The sequence below is a fragment of the Engystomops pustulosus genome, chromosome 1 (assembly GCF_040894005.1).
Source record: "Engystomops pustulosus chromosome 1, aEngPut4.maternal, whole genome shotgun sequence".
Classification (NCBI taxonomy): domain Eukaryota; kingdom Metazoa; phylum Chordata; class Amphibia; order Anura; family Leptodactylidae; genus Engystomops; species Engystomops pustulosus.
Genome location: NC_092411.1, coordinates 36,721,519 through 36,745,696, shown reverse-complemented (window position 1 = coordinate 36,745,696; position 24,178 = coordinate 36,721,519). Strand labels below are relative to the sequence as shown.

The window sequence follows — 24,178 nt, the reverse complement described above, 5'->3', positions numbered from 1 at the left end:
CTTTATATAAGTCGTTAGAATTAGTAGTAAGCTTTATTTCTAAATAAGATAACCCTTTATTTGGTCACCGAATTGGGAATAAACCAGCCAACCCATTGGATTCTTCAAAGGGACATATTAACACCCAAAGCTTCAGATTTTGAAAATTTATTTTTAAAATTTGATAAATAAAACTATTAAAAATTATAAATAAAATTATTCGTTTAATTGTTGCACAAGTTTAGGAATGGAAATCTTAGGTTTAGAGACAAAGACAGGTGTGATCTGGTGAGTAGGTACTGAAGCTATTGGGCAGTATAGGTGGAACCTTCAACTATTGACAATATAAGACAGATCCAGGAGATATTCCAGATATGTAAACATTGGGAGAATCCCTATTTTCAATAAACACACCATAAACTGTGATGTCCAATGTCTTCCTATTAATGGTCACTGTAAAGCATATTCAATTGTGTTTTTTCATGATTTTTAAAATTGTCTATTTCTGCAAATTTATCCATAATTTAGCATCTCATAATGTACATCATACCTAGACTTCAACATGCATAGTCATACACAGGATATCCGTGCTACACAATACTACAGAATACTTTAGAGCTCATAAGAATATAATTGAGTATTTGATTGAAACTTTACAGGGCCTCAGGCAGAGCTTTTCTATGTTATATTCATAGCAGGTTGAAAACCCCCTAACATTAAGCTAAATTATCTATACAGGGCTGAAATATAAGAATCACGCCCTTGGATATACATTTGCACACATCCTCCCCAGTGGTAATACGCTTTTGGAAGATCATACACAGAATGTTGGGCTTAAGATATAACTATATATAAGATAAATAAATAGTTATATACTTATAGTAAGAAAGTTCAAGTGCAAACAAACAAGCAGGTGGGTGCAAGCTACCTAAAAACAGGCCTCAAGTCCTTCATAAGTATATACCCAAAAAATTAGCAGCACTCCAGTTAAGTTGTGGTAAAAACTTCCCTTATTCCATGAGTGAAAGGACAGATGTTTCTACTCAATCTGAGCCTTTTTCAGGCCTGAAAAAGGCTTAGACTCATCTGAAACTTTGCTGCTGTCACTCATAAAATAAAGAGAACCACATTTTTTACCACAACTTGACTGGAGTAATGCAAATTTTTCCTAGTATTTAGATATTTGCATAGCTACATCACTCCATATACCAATATTAAATGGCTGTGAGGAAGAAGATTGCTATTGAGGCTTTCGATGAAAAAAGGTTCTGAAATCAGACTCTGTGCAAGACACACTATAAAAATGAGCATTAAAAGTATTGTCCTCAGCTGTAACAGATATATGCTTTTGCTAAAAAAAATGGCACTAATGGCAACTAAAAAGCATTGTATTCTGTTGAATTCACTGGGGAGGCATTATTTAGTTAGGGCAAGGAGGGTACTTCCTTCTGAGCCACTATTCATTTTGCAGCACAGAAGATTATGTAGGTGCTCCTGGCACTTCAAGGATCCATAGTAATAGATAAGGGGATCAATACAGCAGCTGATGCTACTAATACAGGCACAGATGACATAAGCAAAATACAAAAATCCATTGTCTATGTCATTGTAACCGAAGGTGTGGATCAACAAGATGATATGGGTTGGTCCAAAGCAAATGACAAACACGCACAGCACAGTCACAGTAAGAACCACGGCTCGAGATTTCTTCAGTTTGCTTCCGCTTCCTAAACTGCTTATTTTCCTGATAACACCAATATAGCAGAAGGTTGTGACTATAAACGGTAAGAAGAAAAAGATTGAGATAAAAGTGGTATCATAGTAAAGATGAAAGTTGCGCAATTCCATTGACTGAACATCATGACAGGTTGTAGTGTTTAGATTACCAATAAAATAGGTTTGCCTTGTTAGGAAAAGCGGCACATTGCTGGATATGGATAGAATCCAAACAAAAATACAGACCACCCAGGCCCGCGTGGTCGTCCTCCAGTGCAGAGAACGTATTGGATAGACCACAGCCAGGAAGCGGTCCACACTGATGCTGGTCATCAGCAGGATGGAGCAGTACATGTTACAGTAAAAGGCAGCAGTCACAATACGACACATTCCTTCTCCAAGGAGCCAGTCGTTCCCAGAAAATCGATACGTTATGATGAAAGGGAGCGATATAACAAAGAGCACATCAGCAATGGCCAGGTTCAGCATGTACACCACCGCTGGCTTCATAACTTTAACCCTGAAGATGAATATGATGATTGCTGTTACATTTAAAGGGAGAGCCACACAGATTACCAGGGTGTACACAGAAGGAACGAGCTTAGTCAGTAAATGGCCAGTGAGATAGTCTTTTGTTATCTGAGGTATGATTGCAGACTTTGAATTTGTACCTGTTGTAAATGGAAAAAAGAAAAAAATATTAATAGCTACATTAACTAAAAAGGAAATTAGAGAAAAATTCAAAAACTTGTGTCTCATTCCCAAATTATCATCTATCTATAGATATATCTGCTGACTGGGTACCACTGCTGGGACCACCTCTAATCATAACAGGGGGGAGTGGGGGTATACTAGCTAGGCCAACATAGACCAAACAGACTTCTCCTGCTTACCACATGTCTGCATTAACCCTTGGGTTACTGCAGACAAATCCAGGGCTTTTACCACGTACTTTTTATCTGTCTGTAGGGCAGATAGCGGGTCTCCTAAATGACACCTCTCACTTTCTCACAGGGGCTTTGCTAATATGTAATGCATAATATATGGATTAAAGTATGGAAGCCTAAAAAGTCTGCCTCTGTATGTTTTTTACGCTATATGTGCAACAAAAACTTTTCTTTCGAAAATTTCTTAGTCAGTTCAGGGTTTTTAGATGACAGCTAACTAGCTGTTTTTGAACAAATGGATCTTCAAGATCAGACACAATAGACCTTACTTTAAAGTGCAGTGTAGTGGTCCCGCTTAAATCTGCCTCCCCCACCAGTAAAATAATTACCCAAACTTTTTCTGCAATTGTCTATGTTGGCTCCGCCCATCACTGCTTGGCTTGCATATCGCAGAGTATATGAAATGGTGAAACGAGCTGCATTTTTCCACACATTGATGATATTACTTAATAATTACTTGAAGGAAATCCACCCTCAAAATTAAGCATGGTAAACCGGGGACACTTACTCATGGATCCAGGAACCAAGACTGTTGTATTCTCATATTTCCTTCTGAAATCAACTTTTAGAATTATTCTAAAGGGCTCTGGGGTATTACCAGAGGCCCTTCGTGCTGTAACTTCCCAGGCAATTACACTGTCTACCCTCCGTCTCCCTCATCAATTCCCCCACCCTCTGCCTGCTGTATTCTTACTGCAGCAAAGGAGGTTTCAGCACACATTGGAAGGGGGAAAGTTTTCCTTGTACACAGTAACAGCCTGTGATGCTACAACATGGAGGGGCTCTGGTAATCCCACCCCCGAAGAGCACTCAGACATTGTAAATGTCTATTTTAAAGTGAAGCCATAAATGACAAATATAAGAAGATTACCATAGTCACCTTGCCAGGATCTATAAATCAGTACCCTTGGTTTATCATTGTGAGAGTAATGATTAGAATGTAACTCTATAAGAACCTTTGAACAAAGATATGGCATAGACTCCATTGTGTCTGTTTTGTACTTTATCTGAACTTATCATCTTCTCCACTAAATAAAGAAATTACTCTGGTTTGTCAGATATATTCTACAAGCCGCACATAATTGTTTGTAGCAAATAGAGATCATGTTAGCTAGAGAGTAGGAGTATATCACACAATCTGAAGTACAATAGTTGACATGGATGGATGTGGCCTAAAAATTCTAGGAAATGGTTATTCTATTATTGTAAATAAGGATCCAGATGATCTGCATTCTTGTCCATTTTTAGGTCCCATAACAGAGATATGAACTTTTTCCAAGTTCCTATTGTAAGATTTTACCATATAAGATGGTAACATTTTAAACAAAGCTACAAAGATGTTTTCAATATGTTGTTTTGTGTAATTATGAAATCTGTCACTTCTAATTTTTTGTAATTTTAGCAATTGTATGTCCCAGTAACACTCATGTACTAAATCTTAAACACTCCCATTATCAAAAGGATAAAATAAAGATATTCAGGGGTCTTTTGATAGCTCCTTGGATACAGACAGCATTGTAAGGCGATTCATTTATTTGATTATTCTTTGCCTAACAATTGAACTACTCTAACATTCTGGAGGCCCCAGCAAGATCCTGATCCTTGTCCAAAACTGAACCTCAGAGAAGCAGACCCTCAGTGGAGGAACTCTGGTCTTAATTAACATTTTCTCACTTCTTTCCTGAGCTGAGGTGTGCATCTGGAGCAGTCCAGATTACTGGTATCTATGTAATATCTTAGTTAGATTGTGGTTAATTGATCTGAGCTTTTTGAGTTTTTTTTCTTTTTTGAGGGGATTATTTAATGAATTGATTGAATCGTTTATTTTTCTGTTTTGTTTCTTGATCAGACTTGGTTCTGTTTTTCTTTTTTCTCTTCTTCTTCTTCTTGCTGTAGTGTTTTTAATGTCATATTCTAATATTCATGTTTTTATATATTGATTCTAACTTGCATAAACTGTAGAAGGGAGTGTTTGCATTGCTTATGTTGATTGCCGGAAGTGTGTTTGTTCTGCACGTACATAATAAATAAAACCCTGAGTGTGTGTAGGTGCATAGATACATAATTCTGAAGTCATAACCTATTGTACAAAAACACCAAGGAACTTTTTGCTCTTTGTCTAACTCATGTGCAGGTTGCACCAGATGATTCAATTGTGGTGCAAGGTGTTGAATTATCTAGCGCCATCGGCATTGCTATGAAAAGTGTGGACACAGTTGCACCTTGTTACTTTTTGGTGCACTTTCATAATACAAAATATGACAAAATTGTGTCAAGTTGCAGTAATAAATGTATTGCAAACTCTGACTAAGCACTACCACACCCCTTTAGGTGCACAAATTTCAAAAGTGTCGGGTAAAGTGCAACCACAACACTAAAGTGACACAGCAGCTGACTTAGGTTCAGTAACGGAGCTTGTCGAGTCTCAATGGACTGTACTCTTGCAGCTCTCCGCCCTCCAAAAATCTGAGTGATTTTAGCTGCCACCACTTGTCATATATAGGCTGACGAGACACCTAGAATATATTATGCACCAATACATTAATATTACAGTCACATTAAGAAATTAATGTAGGTAACGTCTCCTCAGAGTTATGGAATCGTTAGAACACAAGAAGGCTCTTATTAAATGAGGTTTAATATCAAAAGGACAGTCCCTACAAATAACTTTTAATATAATGACTTTCAGGGTTATTTTACCGAAAGGGTGACACAGTAAACAGACATAAACATACAATGCAAAAAATAACAGTTTGGTAAAATAAAAAGGGATTAAGAAAACGGAACTTAATACATTATGTGACATGATAAGTCTGGCACCTGGGGAACTGGTGAACGAATGTAAAGGGGCTCTTCTTATCCCTCCATTAATTTTATGAGGGGGGCCTGGTGGAGCACTGCTGGGGTATTGATTGTCCTGGCCTATGGGCTGTGTTTAGAGTAGCAGAAAATTTTTTAGAGAGTCTCTCTCTCCTAATTTAGATCTTATCACCACAAACTTCATAAAAACAGTTTGGTTTGTCTTAAATATGTTTGCAATTTCTCTGCAGGAGTGGTAGTTTCAGCACACAGTGAGAGAACAGACTGCAAAGCTTCAGCATGAAGAGGCTCTAGTAGCGCCCCCTTCATGCTCATTAGCATAATTTTAAAAGTTTCCCTGATTGAGTATGCTTGATTTTGAGGGTAGATTTTACTAAGCATTACATCTAGTGAGATTGTTCCAAGTAAATCCACTGAACACATAGTAGACATAAATGATGTATATAGTGACTAGCCTGGCAGCTTTCACCACATGTAGCATGGAGAATGTAATAAATTGTAGAAACCAGCATTGAAATAGTTACATGAAGTTTATAGTAAATGCTGTGTGAGCACTTAGGGTTAATGACTTCTCTGTTGTGCAGAAAGTGTCAGGAGAGCAGAACATGGGGCTGCAGTGCAGTCTATGACACAGCATAAGGTGCAGAGAGAGACAGAGAAAGTTCAGTAAAATGGCAAACTGGCTCAGTATGCTGAGCAGGAGACTTCTGCACCCACCGATCCGAATATGCTCAGCTCTAAGCTACACACACACTGCACTGTAAACTTTCCTATCATGCTGCACCTGCCTAACTCTCTTCTCTCATCTCAGTCTATCGCCCTTCCCGTGCTCTTCGATCTGCCAGTGATATTAGATTAACCTCTACCTTAATTCGAACCTCTCATGTACGGCTCCAGGACTTCTCCCGAGTTGCTCCAATTCTCTGGAATGCCCTCCCCCGGACTCTCAGACTAGTACCCACCCTCCAAAGCTTCAAACATGCTCTTAAAACCCATCTCTTTAGGCAGCCTATCATACTCACTAACTGCATGAAATGTCAGCTCTCCCTTTACTAATCCATCCTGTGTCCTCCTCCCGTCTGTTATTTGGCAAACAGCAGATATTTACCAAGCTCCAGGCTTCTCTGTAGTCTTTTTCACCTAGGACCCTGTAAATAAGATGGTGGCTGATGGCTGGTTCAAGCAGCAAAATTTTTATTTATGAAATTATTTATTAAATTATTCTATATTGTTCCCTTATAAAGAATGGCTGGACCATTATACAACCTCTTATGTCACCCTCTCATCCTCATAGTCTGTAAGCTCTTTTAAGCAGGGCCCTCACTCCTGTTGTTCCATATGACTGTTTGTTCTTTGTAATGTAATATAGTTGTATGTGTCCCCTATGATTTGTAAAGCGCTACGGAATTTTGATGGCGCTATATAAATAAAGATTATTATTATTATTATTAATATATATCGGTCCATTATTCTAATTGAAGGGATCACTGCAAGAATTTCCATTGAAAACTTTGGCTGTATATAAAACCATGAGGGATTTTTATCTATATCCTTCTGTAAAACAGTCATGCTTAGTATTCAACTGAAATTTTGTTTTCCATTTACCACCAGTTGTTAATCACCTTCTTTCTCCGTGTCACTGGTTTCTAAATTAGGAATATAGCCTGAACCAGAGGCCTGACCTGAAAAAAAAGTTACACTTATTATACAGTACAGAGTACACATTTTGCAATGGAAATGATGTACATAAGAATTAGGGCAGGGATAATCCACACAATGATGTCACTAAACAAGAATAATAAACACAGTGATGTCACTAAATAAGGATAAAATAGGAAGACCTTCTGTCATACAAGCAGGTGGTATTCACCAAAAAATCTTCAATTGCATCTGCTAAACAGGATAACTTCATTAATCTTATATATTTTCTATCTCACACCCCAGATAATAATTTGTTACCTTTAATTCCCTTCTATGTCATCTAGCACCCCTACCAATGGCTCAGAAGTTTAACCCCTTATCACCGACACCTGTTTTCAGCTTAGTGACCAGACTCTATTTTTAGAATCTGACATGTGTGCCAATAATTGGTTATAACTTCGGAATGCTTTAACATACCCAGGTGACTTTGAGAATGTTTTCTTGTGACACACTGGGGGTCATTTACTAAGGGCGTTTTCCCAACGTGTTACCCGAATATTTCCGCTTTGCGCCGATTTTCCCTGTATTGCCCCGGGTATTTGGCGCACGAGATCGAATTTTGGCGCATCGGCGCCAGTATGCACGCGATGGAAATCGGGGGGCGTGGCCGAACAAAAACCCGACAGATTCGGAAAAATCGCCGCATTTTGAAAAAAAAAATGTCGCTCGGCACGCGCTTACCTTCACTCAGCCCGGCTCGGTGTAATCCAGTGCGTTCCGATGCTCTTCAGCGCAGCAGCGACACCTGGTGGACTGCGGAAGAACTGTCTTAGTGAATCGCCGGAAGACCCGAATCCACCGCAGAGAACGCGCCGCTGGATCGCGAATGGACCGGGTAAGTAAATCTGCCCCATTGTACTTCATGTAAGTTGAAAAATCTTTTTTTTGCGTAACATTATGAAAAATACGGAAATTATGCAAAAATTCTGAAAAAGTGTCCATTTCCAAAGTTTGAAATGTTCTACTTTCCTGGCAGATTGTCAGACCACCAAAATAGTTTGATATCTAACATTTCCTAAATGTCTGTATTATGTTTGCATGTTTTTTTATGCATCCTCTCGTTTTTGTAGGTTGTCATGAGGCTTAGAACTTTAGCTTCGATTTTTCACATTTGTATGAAAATTGCCACCACAGACATTTTAAAGGTGGACAACTCAGCTTTCAAGTGACTTTGAAAGGTTTAAATAATAGAAAAAACCCATAGATTACCCCACTATAGAAACTACACCCCAACAACATATATAAAACAACAATTATGACATTTGTTTACCCTTTCAGTGTTTCATGGGATTAAAAGAAAATGGAAGATCAATTTAGGAACTGTAATTTGTTTTGGAAAAAAGATTCATTTAGGCTGAAAATTACAGATTCACAATGGATTAAATGATGAAATGCCCTGCTCTCCCCTGTATGGCAACACCACATATGTGGTGGTAAACTGCTGTACGGGGCACACAGCTGGGCATTGAATGGAAGCAGCGCCATTCAAAACAGATTTGTATTGTCACATTGTACAGGCTATAAAATTTTAATTTTTTTTTTGGTAATGGGAACAAGAGGGTTTATTTTTTTGGGAATAAATAAGTGTAAACTGTCTGTGCATGCAGATTCATGTACAGACAGTTTAGGGTCTGACCGGAGGAGACTTCGGGCAGCCCCGGGGCACATGGCAGACCTCGCGGCTGCCCACCATATGATCAGATCCCCCCACAATTACAAGGTTCCGATCTGCAGAGAATAGGTAGGTATCCCCTTACACGCTGTGGTCATGCTTGACTGCGGCGTATAAGGGGTTAACATCCGAGATCGGAGTTATCTCTGATCGTGGGTATTACAGCTTCTGGCGCTTTTACACCGGCGCCAGAAGCAGGAAGCCAGTGCTGAAACTGCACTGGCAGCACAGACATCCCTGGGGTCCTTCATTGGACCCCCATCTGCAATTGGAAGCCATCGGAACCCCACAATCATTTCTGCAGGGTGCCGATGAGTGACAGAGGGAGTGCATCCCTCTGTATCTGCTTAGACAGTGCAGTCCATGTTTGACTGCAGAGTCTAAGGGGTTAAACACCCCGGATCAGAGTTTTTCCAATCCCGGGTGCTAGTGCCAGGTTTGGACAGTGATAACACAGCCCAGTGCTGGCACTAGCAGGACCCGATGTCCTGAAATCTTCCTGTGACACACCACCGTAGAAAGGCATTGCGTCAAAAGAAGTACCCTTAATGACCTCCATAAAAACCTGCTAGGGCGGTCATTAAGGGGTTATAAAACAAAATACACAACATCAATCTAGTTTCCATCTTTAAAGTACAATTGTAAAGTATAAAAACTTTTGCCTAGCTCCGCACTAAGCTAAAATATGCTATTCTCTAATTTTCACTGATTACCTATCTGCAGCCTTTTGTCAGCTAGCAATTATCTGTCCTTCTGGCTGTCCTTGTTTGGCTGGTTGCCATGTGAATCAGTAGCTAGACGGAGGAAAGGAGGGTGGGTTGACGGATGTTGTTTGGAGGGCTTACTAGCACATGCACACTCATGGTCAGTTAAAGCTCGTGGCAGCACATACGTTGTGTAAATGCAACATTAACAGCTATGTAATCAGGTAAATCTCCTCTTCTCAAATCTCCTCTTTAGGAGTCCGTGTGAATGCACCCTTAATAAATATTTTTCTTTGTAATGTAGCAGATTACTGTATGATGCAGAGCTCCAGAGCTCCAGTGTCTTCTCTAACTTGCTCTAGAACTCTGTACAAGCAATAACTCTGATTCTGTATCTGGATAGGCTGTTTGTGCACATTCACGTGAATGCCCTGAGTGCTATTGGCATCCATGCTGATGTCACAACCAGGAAGTCCCGGCCACTTCAGGAAAAGCTAAGAGGGTTTTATAGATAGCCGCATATATCTATTAGCTCTATATCTCAGGATATGAAGAGGCTAGAAGCATGGTACAGGATTTTTTGGAATTGTTGTCAAAATCGTAAACTTTATTGGTGCCGTGAGGATTTTTGTCCCCTTTTTTCACCTTCACAAACTTGGGAGGTATGCATATAGTGATGTCACAGTATAGGGATGATACACACATTAATGTCACAGTACAAAAATAATACACAAAATGATGTCACAATACAGGGATTATACACACAGAAACATATACTGTATATTGATCCAGAACAGTGCTTTCATGGCAGTTGTTTAGATCATTGTTGGTGAGATTCAGTAACAGTAAGCTAATATGTACCCATGAAAATTAACTCACCATCTTTCTCCATACTGCTTTGCAAATAATCCAGAGAAATTGAACCTACAGGGAAAAAAATTCACACAGTAATGTCACTAAATAAATGAAATACAGCGTTGTCCAAGTCCAGGATAATACACAGTGATATCACGGTATTATATCTGCCAACTTTAATTTCCTATGTAAGTATGTTTAGGAACAAGAATTGTGCAATTAATTATTTCCTATGCCAGCGGGGGACTGGCGTGGATTTGGGCCTACATTTGCGACTTTGTGAAAAATTCTACTTCTTAAATCTCTCTTGCACTTAAAGATTCACTCTAGAAATCTGACTTTAGAAGGCTTAAGTGAAAAGTGAAGTGGGATATCAAAGGTCACCAAAATGGTGCAAATCAGAAACAATTGTGCATTAGTGACCATCAATAAGGGTTTCTACATCAGTCACTTAGGGGCCTTGGGCTAGACCACCAGGTTTTTCTGTTAGCCTAACCCAAGTTCTGCTCGGTTCCCCTGTGCAGGGAAGAACAGTGACCTGGGTGTCATATAACAGCCGGGCCCCTGTTCTAACAGTCTGGATCTATGTACCTGGTGAGGAAGGGGGCTCCCTCCATCGTCCTCCCCATATCATGACGTCTTCTGTGCTGGACAGCTGGGGACCTAATGAAGGTAAAAAAAACACACAACAAATAATAAATAAAAATTTCAAATAAAATTAATTAAAAATTCCCCAAATCCCTGCAAAAAGTTAAAAAAAAGTAAAACTTATAAGGCAGGGGTAGGTAATAGAGATGAGCGAGCACTAAAATGCTTGAGTGCTCGTTATTCGAGACAAACTTTTCCTGATGCTCGAGTGCTCGTCTCGAATAACGAGCCCCATTGAAGTCAATGGGAGACTCGAGAATTTTTCAAAGGGACCATGGTTCGGGAATAAAATGTTTTATTTAATTGAAAAAGAATGTCTTCTGATAAGTTAGCAGATGTATGCAAACATCTGCAATCTATTCTTCACTGTTCTGCGCGTATATTATCTCCCGACAAGTTAGCAGATGTGAAGAACAGAATAAAAACAGTGACCACAGGATCATTTAAGTGAAAAACGCAGTGAAGAACACAGTGAAGAATAGATTGCAGATGTTCGGCACATCTGCTTACTTGTCGGGAGATACGCTGTCCCGGGATCTGTGCTGCTGCTCCACATTGTGTCTCCGTGCTGCTGCTCCCTGGTGTCTCCGTGCTGCTGCTCCCCGGTGTCTCCGTGTTGCTGCTCCCCGGTGTCTCCGTGCTGGTGCTCCCCGGTGTCTCCGTGCTGCTGCTCCCCGGTGTCTCCGTTCTGCCCCTGCCCCGATGTCTCCGTGCTGCCCCAGTGTCTCCCTGCTGCCCCAGTGTCTCCGTGCTGCCCCAGTGTCTCCGTGCTGCCCCGGTGTCTCCGTTCTGCCCCTGCCCCGATGTCTCCGTGCTGCCCGATGTCTCCGTGCTGCCCCGGTGTCTCCATACTGCCCAATGTCTCCGTGCTGGCCCGATATCTCCATGCTGCCCCAGTTTCTCCGTGCTGCCCCAGTGTCTCCGTGCTGCCCCTGCCCCGATGTCTCCGTGCTGCCCCGGTGTCTCCGTGCTGCCCCGGTGTCTCTGTGCTGCCCCGGTGTCTCCGTTGTTCATTGTTCTTCACTGTGTTTTTTTAATTAAATGCTCGATCTCGAGCAGGGGAAATACTCGTCCGAGCAATGAGCCGTTTCGAGTACCTTAATACTCGAACGAGCATCAAGCTCGGACGAGTATACTCGCTCATCTCTAGTAGGGAACCTATGGCTCGGGAGCCAGATGTGGCTGTTTTGTTGGCTGCATCTGGCTCTCAGACAGATCTTTAATAAATAGTGATGGCCGCTGTGTGTCTCTTAGACTGATCACTGGACACAGGCAGCGATGTTACCGCTGCCTACGTACTTTGTGCGACCCAGGTGCCATCGCCACCATTGTCTAAGAGAAGAGCGTGCTGTGACTTTCTATCTTCTGGGAAGCATGTGCTGTGGCTAACTATATAATGGGGGGGGGCATGTGCTGTGGCTACCTATGTACTGGGGGGGCATGTGCTGTGGCTACCTATCTACTTTGGTGCATGTGCTGTGGCTACCGATCTACTGGGGGTATGTGCTGGGGCTATCTATCTACTGGGAGGCATGTGCATATTGTAAGGCTCTTACGGAATAACATTTTAAATTATGTGGCGTTTATGGCTCCCTCAGTCAAAAAGGTTCCCGACCCCTGATATAAGGTATCACCACACCCCAAAATTCCCAATCTATAAAAATATAAAAACAGTTATTTGTGTTATTCATATTCCATAATGGAAAAATGCACCCAAATGTCCGAATCGCCACTTTTTAGCTGTTTTGCAACACATAAAAAATTTAAAGTGGTTTTCCCATTTGGGCATTCACATTTAATTCATTTCATTGCCATATGTAAATATTTCTTCAATTGATTATTAATAAAATAAATGTTTCAGTTCAAAGATAACTTCTCATAAATGTAGCCATGTTTACCCTTAGAAATGAGATGGCTTCCTCGGATACGACCACCTCACATTTTGGTAGCAGTGGCCAGACATGCGCTATTATTATTATTATTATTATTATTATTATTGAGTCCTGCCCAACCGCTTGGTTTCAGCGAACATTACCACAGGACGGCTGTAGGACCTGCAGTAACCCCCAGACATTTCTTATACAAAAACCTTTTGTTTCTTTGTGAAATCACTCCAGCAGAGGTGGATGTATCCAAGTACACAGTCTTGTTTCTAAGGGGCCATATCACTACATTTATGGGAAATTATCTTCACACAGGAACATTTGTTTTAATAACATATAATTGAAGAAATGTTGTTTTATGGTAGTTTAATGAAACTGAATGTGAATGCCCAGACGAGAATACCCCTTTAATCAACAGTGATCAAAAGGTTGCACAGTCCCCAAAATAGCAGCAATTAAATGTAAGCTGGTCCTGGAAAACATTACACCTTAGCCAACTTTGTACTCCTAAGAATGAAAAAGTTATTGAAGTCAGAATATGGCAAAATGAAGAATTTTTTTTGTTTGTTTTCAAAATCTATTAACAGCTTAAAACGCCTATATAAATTTGGTATCCCTGTGATTGTACCAAACCAAAAAAATATTACAGATACCATTTGGAGAGCAAATTGAAATACGTATTGAAAAACTGAGTCCACAAAATGTCACAAATGCGGTTTCTTTTCAATTTTACTGCATTTTGAATTTTATTTCCACTTCCCAGTACAAGGCATGGAATATAAAATACTTATAGATTTTTGAAAGTGGGGAGCCATAAAATGGAAAAAGCTCATCACTGTTCTAACAGTTTGGAATCATGTACCTAGTGAGGGTGAGGGCTCCCTCCATCGTCTTTCCCAAACAATGACGTCTTCTCTGCTGAACAGCGGGGGACCTAATGAAGGTAAAAAAAATCACACAAGAAATAAAAGTTAAATAAAAATTAAAAATAAAATTAATTAAAAAGTCCCAAAAGCCCTAACACATATAAAACAATATATAATTTTTAAAAAAGAACACAACATATTAGGTATCAACTAGAGATGAGCGAACATACTCGTCCGAGCTTGATGCTCGATCGAGCATTAGTGTACTCGTAACTGCTCGTTGCTCGGACGAGTATTTCGCCCGCTCGAGAAAATGGCAGCTCCCGCCGTTTTGCTTTTTGGCGGCCAGAAACAGAGCCAATCACAAGCCAGGAGACTCTGCACTCCACCCAGCATGACGTGGTACCCTTACACGTAGATAGCAGTGGTTGGCTGGCCAGATCAGGTGACCCTGGGATAGACTAGCCGCTGCCCGCACTGCTCGGATCATTCTCTGTCTGGATGCCGCTAGGGAGAGAGCTGCTGCTGGTCAGGGAAAGCGTTAGGGTGTTCTACTAGCTTACTGTTAGGCAGGAGTGATTCTAAAAGAACCCAACAGCCCTTCTTAGGGCTACAATAACGTTATAATTTTTTTTTTTTTTTATTTGCAGCTAGTACCATATTGTGAGGAATTAGCAGGGGGACTTGCTACCGTTGTGTTTAGCTCTTAGTGACACACATATCCACCTCAAACACCAAAGTGGGAAAATTTATTAGGGGTTTGAGTAGAATTAGGCACAGTCTGCCAGTTTCTTTTTATTTTACGTTTATTGTTTTAATAACTCAGTGTCATCTCATCTTGCATAGTAGTGTGCTGTAATACTTGGCTAGAAAATAGCCATAGGAGAATACAAACGGCTTAATTACGCCTACAGTAGCGTTATATATATTTGTTTTCTGGTTGATCTGCTGGTGGCTGTAGTTGTTGCAGTGCATCTACTAGTAAATTGTGAGCAATTTGGAGTCAGACTTGCGACCACTGTGTTTTAGTGACGCACATATCCATCGCAAAGACCGAAGTGGGAAAATTTATTAGGGCCCGGGGTTGTATTTCAATTAGGCACAGTCTGCCATTTCCTTTTTTATTTTACGTTTATTTTTTTCATAACTCAGCGTCATCTCATCTGGCATAGTAGTGTGCTGTAATACTTGGCTAGAAAATAGCCATAGGAGAATACAAACGGCTTAATTACGCCTACAGTAGCGTTATATATATTTGATTTCTGGTTGATCTGCTGGTGGCTGTAGTTGTTGCAGTGCATCTACTAGTAAATTGTGAGCAATTTGGAGTCAGACTTGCGACCACTGTGTTTTAGTGACGCACATATCCATCGCAAAGACCGAAGTGGGAAAATTTATTAGGGCCCGGGGTTGGATTTCAATTAGGCACAGTCTGCCATTTCCTTTTTTATTTTACGTTTATTTTTTTCATAACTCAGCGTCATCTCATCTGGCATAGTAGTGTGCTGTAATACTTGGCTAGAAAATAGCCATAGGAGAATACAAACGGCTTAATTACGCCTACAGTAGCGTTATATATATTTGATTTCTGGTTGATCTGCTGGTGGCTGTAGTTGTTGCAGTGCATCTACTAGTAAATTGTGAGCAATTTGGAGTCAGACTTGCGACCACTGTGTTTTAGTGACGCACATATCCATCGCAAAGACCGAAGTGGGAAAATTTATTAGGGCCCGGGGTTGTATTTCAATTAGGCACAGTCTGCCATTTCCTTTTTTATTTTACGTTTATTTTTTTCATAACTCAGCGTCATCTCATCTGGCATAGTAGTGTGCTGTAATACTTGGCTAGAAAATAGCCATAGGAGAATACAAACGGCTTAATTACGCCTACAGTAGCATTATATATATTTGATTTCTGGTTGATCTGCTGGTGGCTGTAGTTGTTGCAGTGCATCTACTAGCAAATTGTGAGCAATTTGGAGTCAGACTTGCGACCACGGTGTTTTGCGCTTAGTGACGCACATATCCATCGCAAAGACCGAAGTGGGAAAATTTATTAGGGGCCGGGGTTGTATTTCAATTAGGCACAGTCTGCCATTTCCTTTTTTATTTTACGTTTATTTTTTTCATAACTCAGCGTCATCTCATCTGGCATAGCAGTGTGCTTTCATACTTGGCTATAAAATAGCCATAGCAATAGGATAGCATCGTTTGGTTTTAAAAACTAAAAAACACAAAAAAAAAAAAAAAAGTTAAAAAAAAAATTCAAGTTATAACTCTCATTTTCAAAATGTTTAACCCGAGGGCTAGGGGTAGAGGACGAGGGCGGGGACGTGGGCGTCCAACTACTGCAGGGGTCAGAGGCCGTGGTCCTGGGCGGGGTGAGACACCACCTGCTTATGAGGGAGCAGGGGAACGCCGCAGAGCTACACTCCCTAGGTTCATGTCTGAAGTTACTGGGAATCGTGGTAGAGCACTGTTGAGGCCAGAACAGTGCGAACAGGTGATGTCGTGGATTGCCGACAATGCTTCGAGCAATTTGTTCACCAGTCAGTCTTCCACGCAGTCCACCCATGTCACCGAAATCGGCACTCCTCCAGCTCCTGCACCTCAGCCTCCTCCCCCCCAGTCTGCCCCCTCCCAGCAAAATTTGCCATTTGAACCGGCATACTCTGAGGAACTGTTTTCTGGACCATTCCCACAGTCACAAACCACTTGTCCGGTTGCTGATGAGCAATTTTCCGATGCCCAGGTTTTCCACCAGTCGCAGTCTGTGGGTGATGATGACCTTGTTGACGTACTGGAAGAAGTGTGTAAAGAGGTGTCCGACGATGAGGAGACACGGTTGTCAGACAGTGGGGAAGTTGTTGTCAGGGCAGGAAGTCCGAGGGGGGAGCAGACTGAGGGATCGGAGGATGATGAGGTGACAGACCCAAGCTGGGTTGAGAGGCCGGGTGAACACAGTGCTTCTGAGACGGAGGAGAGTCCTCGACCAGAACAGGTTGGAAGAGGCAGTGGTGGGGCCAGACGGAGAGGCAGGGCCAGAGCTGGTGCATCAGCGCCAAATGTGTCAACTAGTGAAGCTCCCGTGGCAAGGGCTCCTGCGGCGAGGGCTAGATTTTCAGAAGTCTGGAGGTTCTTTAAGGAAACACCGGATGACCGACGGACTGTGGTGTGCCACATTTGCCAAACCAGGATCAGCAGGGGTTCCACCACTACTAGCTTAACTACCACCAGTATGCGCAGGCATATGAATGCTAAACACCCCACTCAGTGGCAACAAGCGCGTTCACCTCCGGCCGTGTACACCACTGCTCCTTCCCCTGTGTCAGCTGATAGTCAGCCCCCTGCCCAGGACCCTGCCACAAAAACCCCATCGTCGCCTCCACGATCCTCCACAGCATCCACCAGCGTTCAGCTCTCCATACTCCAGACGCTGGAGCGGAAACGCAAATATAGTGCAACCCACCCGCACGCCCAAGCCTTTAATGTGCACATCTCCAGATTGCTAAGCCTGGAGATGCTGCCCTATAGGCTAGTAGAGACCGAGGCCTTTCGCAGCCTCATGGCGGCGGCCGCCCCTTGGTATTCGGTCCCCAGCCGCCACTACTTTTCCCGATGTGCCGTCCCAGCCCTGCACCAGCACGTGTCAGACAACATAATCCGTGCCCTGACCAACGCCGTTTCTGACAAGGTCCACCTGACCACGGACACGTGGACGAGTGCTGCCGGGCAGGGCCACTATATATCTCTGACGGCACATTGGGTTAACTTGGTGGAGGCTGGGACCGAGTGTGACCCTGCGGCTGGTCATATACTGCCGACGCCGAGGATTGCGGGGCCTACCTCGGTCCAGGTGTTTGAGGCCTACTATGCCTCCTCCTCCTCCCACCCCTCCTCCACCTCCTCCTCCGAACGACCATCCGTGGGCATGGCGCCATCAGTCGGTAGCTCTAGGCACAGCAGCAGTGCCGTCGCTAAGCGACAGCAGGCGGTGCTCAAACTGCTGAGCCTAGGCGATAAAAGGCACACCGCCCAAGAACTATTACAGGGCATCACGGTGCAGACTGATCTGTGGCTGGCACCGCTGAACCTGAAGCCAGGCATGGTTGTGTGTGACAACGGCCGTAACCTGGTGGCGGCTCTGCAACTCGGCAGACTGACACATGTGCCATGCCTGGCCCATGTGTTAAATCTGATAGTTCAGCGTTTCCTCAAGACATACCCCAATCTGTCTGATTTGCTCACGAAGGTGCGCCGCATCTGTGCGCATTTCAGGAAGTCCAGCACAGATGCTGCCACTCTCAGGGCAGCGCAGCGCCGCCTCCAACTGCCCGCTCACCGACTGTTGTGCGACGTGCCCACGAGGTGGAATTCAACACTGACCATGTTATCCAGAGTTTACCAGCAGCGCAGAGCAATTGTAGACTGCCAGATGTCAACTTCCACCAGAACTGGTAGTCAGGTCAGTCAGCTTCCTCAAGTCTACAATGAGGAGTGGACGTGGATGTCTGATATCTGTCAGGTGCTGAGTAACTTTGAGGAGTCAACACAGATGGTCAGTGGCGATGCCGCCATCATCAGCCTCACCATCCCGCTGCTTGGCCTGTTGAAAAACTCTCTGGTCAGCATGAAGTCGGAAGCTTTGCGCTCCTCACAAGAGACGGGGGAAGAAGATTCCCTTGTTGATAGCCAAAGCACCCTTAGGTCTGTTTCTCAGCGCATATCGGAGGAGGTGGAGGTGGAGGAGGATGAGGAGGAAGAGGAGGAGAATGTTGGCGAGACACAAGAGGGGACCATTGTTGAGTCCTTCACTGTTGAGCGTGTATGGGCAGAAGAAGAGGAATTGGAGGAGTTGGAGGAGGAGGAAATGGACAGTCAGGCCAGTGAGGGGAGCGAATTCTTACGCGTTGGTACTCTGGCGCATATGGCAGATTTCATGCTAGGCTGCCTATCCCGTGACCCTCGCGTTCAAAGAATTTATTCCAGCACCGATTACTGGGTGTTCACTCTCCTGGACCCACGGTACAAGCAAAATCTTTCCACTCTCATCCCTGGAGAGGAAAGGAGTGTGAGAATGCATGAATACCAGCAGGCCCTGGTGCACAAGCTGAAACAGTATTTCCCTTCTGACAGCGCTAGCGGCAGAGTGCGTAGTTCTGCGGGACAAGTAGCGTGGGAGAGTAGGCGAGCAGGCAGCTTGTCCAGCACTGGCAAGGGTACGCTTTACAAGGCTTTTGCCAGCTTTATGTCACCCCAGCAAGACACTGTCACCTGTCCCCAGTCTCGGCAGAGTAGGGCTGATCTTTACAGAAAGATGGTGAGGGAGTACGTAGCTGACCATACCATCGTCCTAAATGATCACACAGCTCCCTACAACTACTGGGTTTCAAAGCTGGACATGTGGCACGAACTGGCGCTGTACGCCTTGGAGGTTCTTGCCTGCCCTGCCGCTAGCGTCTTGTCCGAGCGGGTTTTCAGTGCAGCTGGTGGCATCATCACCGATAAGCGTACACGCCTGTCGACTGACAGCGCTGACAGGCTGACGCTTATCAAGATGAATAAAGCATGGATTTCTCCTAATTTCCAATCTCCAGCAGGTGAAGGAAGCTCAACCTGAATAATTTATCCACTCCTCCTCCTCCTCCTCCTCCTCATTTTCCTCCTTCTCCTGCTCTTTGTACAGTAAAGCAGAGGAAACTGGCTATTTTTTGACAGGGCCCACTGGCTCTACCTATAGTACTTTATGCATTTAATTTTTCTGGAGGGCCACCGACCCGGTCCTCTGTTTTAAACAATTTTTGGGAGTGCCACATACAGGCACTCAATCTATTCAATTTTTCTGGAGCTCCACCTACCTGCTCCTCTGGTTTGAAAACTTTTTTGGACTGCCACATACAGGCACTCAATCTATTCAATTTTTCTGGAGGGCCACCTACCTGCTCCTCTGGTTTAAAAACTTTTTTGGACTGCCACATACAGGCACTCAATCTATTCCATTTTTCTGGAGGGCCACCTACCTGCTCCTCTGGTTTAAAAACTTTTTTGGACTGCCACATACAGGCACTCAATCTATTCAATTTTTCTGGAGGGCCACCTACCTGCTCCTCTGGTTTAAAAACTTTTTTGGACTGCCACATACAGGCACTCAATCTATTCCATTTTTCTGGAGGGCCACCTACCTGCTCCTCTGGTTTAAAAACTTTTTTGGACTGCCACATACAGGCACTCAATCTATTCCATTTTTCTGGAGGGCCACCTACCTGCTCCTCTGGTTTAAAAACTTTTTTGGACTGCCACATACAGGCACTCAATCTATTCCATTTTTCTGGAGGGCCACCTACCTGCTCCTCTGGTTTGAAAAATTTTTTGGACTGCCACATACAGGCACTATCCAAATTGAATTGTCTCCATAGCAGCCTCCACACGTTGTCTCCATTGCTACCTCCAAAAGTCGTCCATATAGCTGCCTCCATACATCGTCCCTTTATCAAACGAGGTTTGTCAGGCCGAAATTTGGGTTGTTTTCATGGATTCCACATCAAAGTTGTTAACTTTGTCGCCACCCTGCTGTGTTATCCACAAAATACACTGGCAAACTTTTACCATTTACGGATATTATTTCAGCGCTTCTTGCGCATCTGTTTACATTCCCCTCACCCGCCATATCCCAAACTTATAAGAACGCTACTACACTTGATCTTATACAAAAGGTTCTTAGAAGTGCTGTTTGGGGAGTAGCCTAGAGACAGGGGCTTGGATTGGCGAAAGCTCGCCTGGCAGCGGAGCGGCAGCTCCATGCCAAGAACCAACTAACATAGTTTTAACTGCAGCACCTTTAATCTACTACTAGTTCACTGCCTCCATACATGCCCGCCTTATCAAACGTGCTGTGTCAGGCAGAATTTTGGGTTGTTTTCATGGCTTCCACAACAAACTTGTTAACTTTGTCGCCACCCTGCTGTGTAATCCACAAAATATACTGGCAAACTTTTACCATTTACGGATATTATTTCAGCGCTTCTTGCGCATCTGTTTACATTCCCCTCACCCGCCATATCCTAAACTTATAAGAACGCTACTACACTTGATCTTATACAAAAGGTTCTTAGAAGTGCTGTTTGGGGAGTAGCCTAGAGACAGGGGCTTGGATTGGCGAAAGCTCGCCTGGCAGCGGAGCGGCCGCTCCATGCCAAGAACCAACTAACATAGTTTTAACTGCAGCACCTTTAATCTACTACTAGTTCACTGCCTCCATACATGCCCGCCTTATCAAACGTGCTGTGTCAGGCAGAATTTTGGGTTGTTTTCATGGCTTCCACAACAAACTTGTTAACTTTGTCGCCACCCTGCTGTGTAATCCACAAAATATACTGGCAAACTTTTACCATTTACGGATATTATTTCAGCGCTTCTTGCGCATCTGTTTACATCCCCCTCACCCGCCATATCCCAAACTTATAAGAACGCTACTACACTTAACTTGGTGCAGGCTGGGACCGAGTCTGACCCTGGGGCTGGTCATATACTGCCGACGCAGAGGATTGCGGGGCCTACCTCGGTCCAGGTCTCAAAGGCCTACTATACCTCCAAATCCTCCCACCCCTCCTCCACCTCCTCCTCCTCCGAATTACCATCCGTGGGCATGGCGCCATCAGTCGGTAGCTCTAGGCACAGCAGCAGTGCCGTCGCTAAGCGACAGCAGGCGGTGCTCAAACTGCTGAGCCTAGGTGATAAAAGGCACACCGCCCAAGAGCTATTGCAGGGCATTCCACATCAAACTTGTTAACTTTGTCGCCACCCTGCTGTGTAAGCCACAAAATATACTGGAAAACTTTTTTCATTTACGGATATTATTTCAGCGCTTCTTGCGCAGATGTTTACATTCCCCTCACCAGCCATATCCCAAACTTATAAGAACGCTACTACACTTGATCTTATCCGAAAGGTTCTTAGAAGTGCTGTTTGGGGAGTAGCCTAGAGACAGGGGCTTGGATTGGCGAAAGCTCGCCTGGCAGCGGAGCGCCAGCTCCATGCCAAGAAACAACTAACATAGTTTTAACTGCAGCACCTTTAATCTACTACTAGTTCACTGCCTCCATACATCGTCCCCTTATCAAACGAGCTGTGTCAGGCAGAATTTTGGATTGTTTTCATGGCTTCCATGTTAACTTTGTCGCCACCCTGCTGTGTAATCCACAAAATATACTGGCAAACTTTTATCATGTACCGATATTATTTGAGCGCTTCTTGCTCACCTCCTTTGGTTCCTCTCTGCTACCCATTGGTTTGAAGCCTGAGTCCATTTAGGGTATGTCGCCATGCCACTCTCTAGCCTTCCGCTGCTGCCGCTGCCTCTGCATGCCGTCCCCTATAGTGTCAGGGTCAATTATTGGATGTTTTAGATGCTATCTAGCTTCATTCTGTCACTCTGTCATGGCCATGCTGTTGCCCATAATTTTGGCATAATGGTGCATTTAAGCAGCCTCAGAGGCATCCATGCATGCTGCCCCTGCTGTTTCCTGTCCATTTCCGTGGTGTTTCCATCCTTTTCTGAGGTTCCCAGGTGTTTGGCCAAGCTTCCCTGTGCAGAGCCTTGGTCCCCTTGAAAAATGCTCGAGTCTCCCATTGACTTCAATGGGGCTCGTTACTCGAAACGAGCACTCGAGCATCGGGAAAAGTTCGTCTCGAATAACGAGTACCCGAGCATTTTAGTGCTCGCTCATCTCTAGTATCAACGCATCCCAAAATTCCCAGTCTATAAAAACAGTTATTCATGGCGGTGAACCCCATAATGAAAATTTCACCCAAATGTCTGAAACTCCGTTTTGCAACACATACAAATTTTATAGACAGTGATCAAAAGTCCCCCAAATAGTAACACTGAAAACGTAAGCTTGTCCTGGAAAAAATGACACCTTAGCCAGTTTCATACTCCTAAGAATGAAAAAGTAATTGGAGTAAGAATATGGCAAAATGGAGAATTTTTTTTTCGTACAAAAGGGTTTTAATTTTTAAAATCTATTAACACCTAATAAGCCATTTGGAATGCACAGCGAAAGACGTAGAAACAGAGCTCACTAAATGTCGCAAATGCGTTTTTTTGTCAATTTTACTGCATTTTGAATTTTATTTCCACTTCCCAGGACAAGGCATGAAAAATAAAATACATTACCTCACACAGCTCTGTACACGGAAAAAAAGTTATTGATTTTTGAAAGTGGGGAGCCATAAAAGGGGAAAAGCCCTTCAGTGGCAAGGGGTTAAAATGCCCCCTTAGCCACATGATAAAATGTTTACACATTTACACATTTAAATGTTTACCACGTTCACATTTGGTTTTTTGGTTGCGTTTTGAAAGGCAATCCAAAGGCTCCACTCTTGATCACGTGCTAATAATCAACACTATGGGGCAGATTTACTTAACCGGTCCATTCGCGATCCAGCGGCGCGTTCTGTGTGGAGGATTCGGGTCTTCTGGCGATTCACTAAGACAGTTCCTCCGACATCCACCAGGTGTCGCTGCTGCGCTGAAGTTCATCGGAATGCACTGAACTTCACCAAGCCAGGCCGGGTGCAGGTAAGCGCGTGTCCAGCGACACTTTTTTTTTTTTTAATGCGGCGGTTTCTCCGAATCTGTCGGGTTTTTGTTTGGCCACACCCCCCGATTTCCGTTGCGTGAATGCCGGCGCCGATGCGCCACAATCCGATCGCGTGTGCCGAAAACCCGGGGCAATTCAGGGAAAATCGGAGCAAAACGGAAAAAATGGGGTAACCCACCGTAAAAACGCGATTCGGGCCCTTAGTAAATGACCCCCATTAACTAAACGTGAAGTAAATGCAATCTTACCGCAACATGTGATTGCAGGTGGAGCCTTTGGATTGCATTTCAAAACGCAACCAAAATGCCACGCGTGAGTGCAGCCACAGGGGCTCTACATACACATCATGGCCCCTGAAAACTATTTTATCAAAATCTGCTTTACAAAAGCTCAATGGCTCCTTACTTTCCGCACCCAGCCATGTACCCAGACAGCGGGTTACATCCACATATGGGATGCCCTCCTACTCGGAAGAAACTGCACAATATATTCGAAGATACATTTCCTACTTTTATTTAGTTTAAGTGGCCACATTTTAGGGCTAAATGAACATATTAATGATAAATATTAGTGGATTCCAAATCAAACCTTCATTTTGTTTCAAGTTCTGTAAAATACTTAAAGGGTTAACAAGCTTCCTACCTGCTGTTTTGAATAGTTTGAAGGGTGACGTTAATAGAATGGGGTGATTTGTAGGGGTTTCTAGTGACATAACTTCTAAAACCGCTATAAAAATAAGATGGTCCCTAAAATAAATTTTCTTGAAAATGTGAGAGAATGCTGTCA

At 43.4% G+C, this 24,178-nt stretch overlaps 1 protein-coding gene across 1 annotated transcript in view; it reads right to left on the bottom strand.

The window, feature by feature from the left end:
- Positions 1-1,356: 1,356 nt before the first annotated feature.
- LOC140114116 (proteinase-activated receptor 1-like) overlaps positions 1,357-24,178 on the bottom strand; it is a 41,650-nt gene continuing 18,828 nt past the window's right edge. Inside the window, exon 4 of the mRNA XM_072132683.1 lies at positions 1,357-2,366. Coding sequence (XP_071988784.1) covers positions 1,396-2,366 — 971 coding nt within the window. The 3' untranslated portion in view covers positions 1,357-1,395. The remainder of the gene's footprint in view (positions 2,367-24,178) is intronic.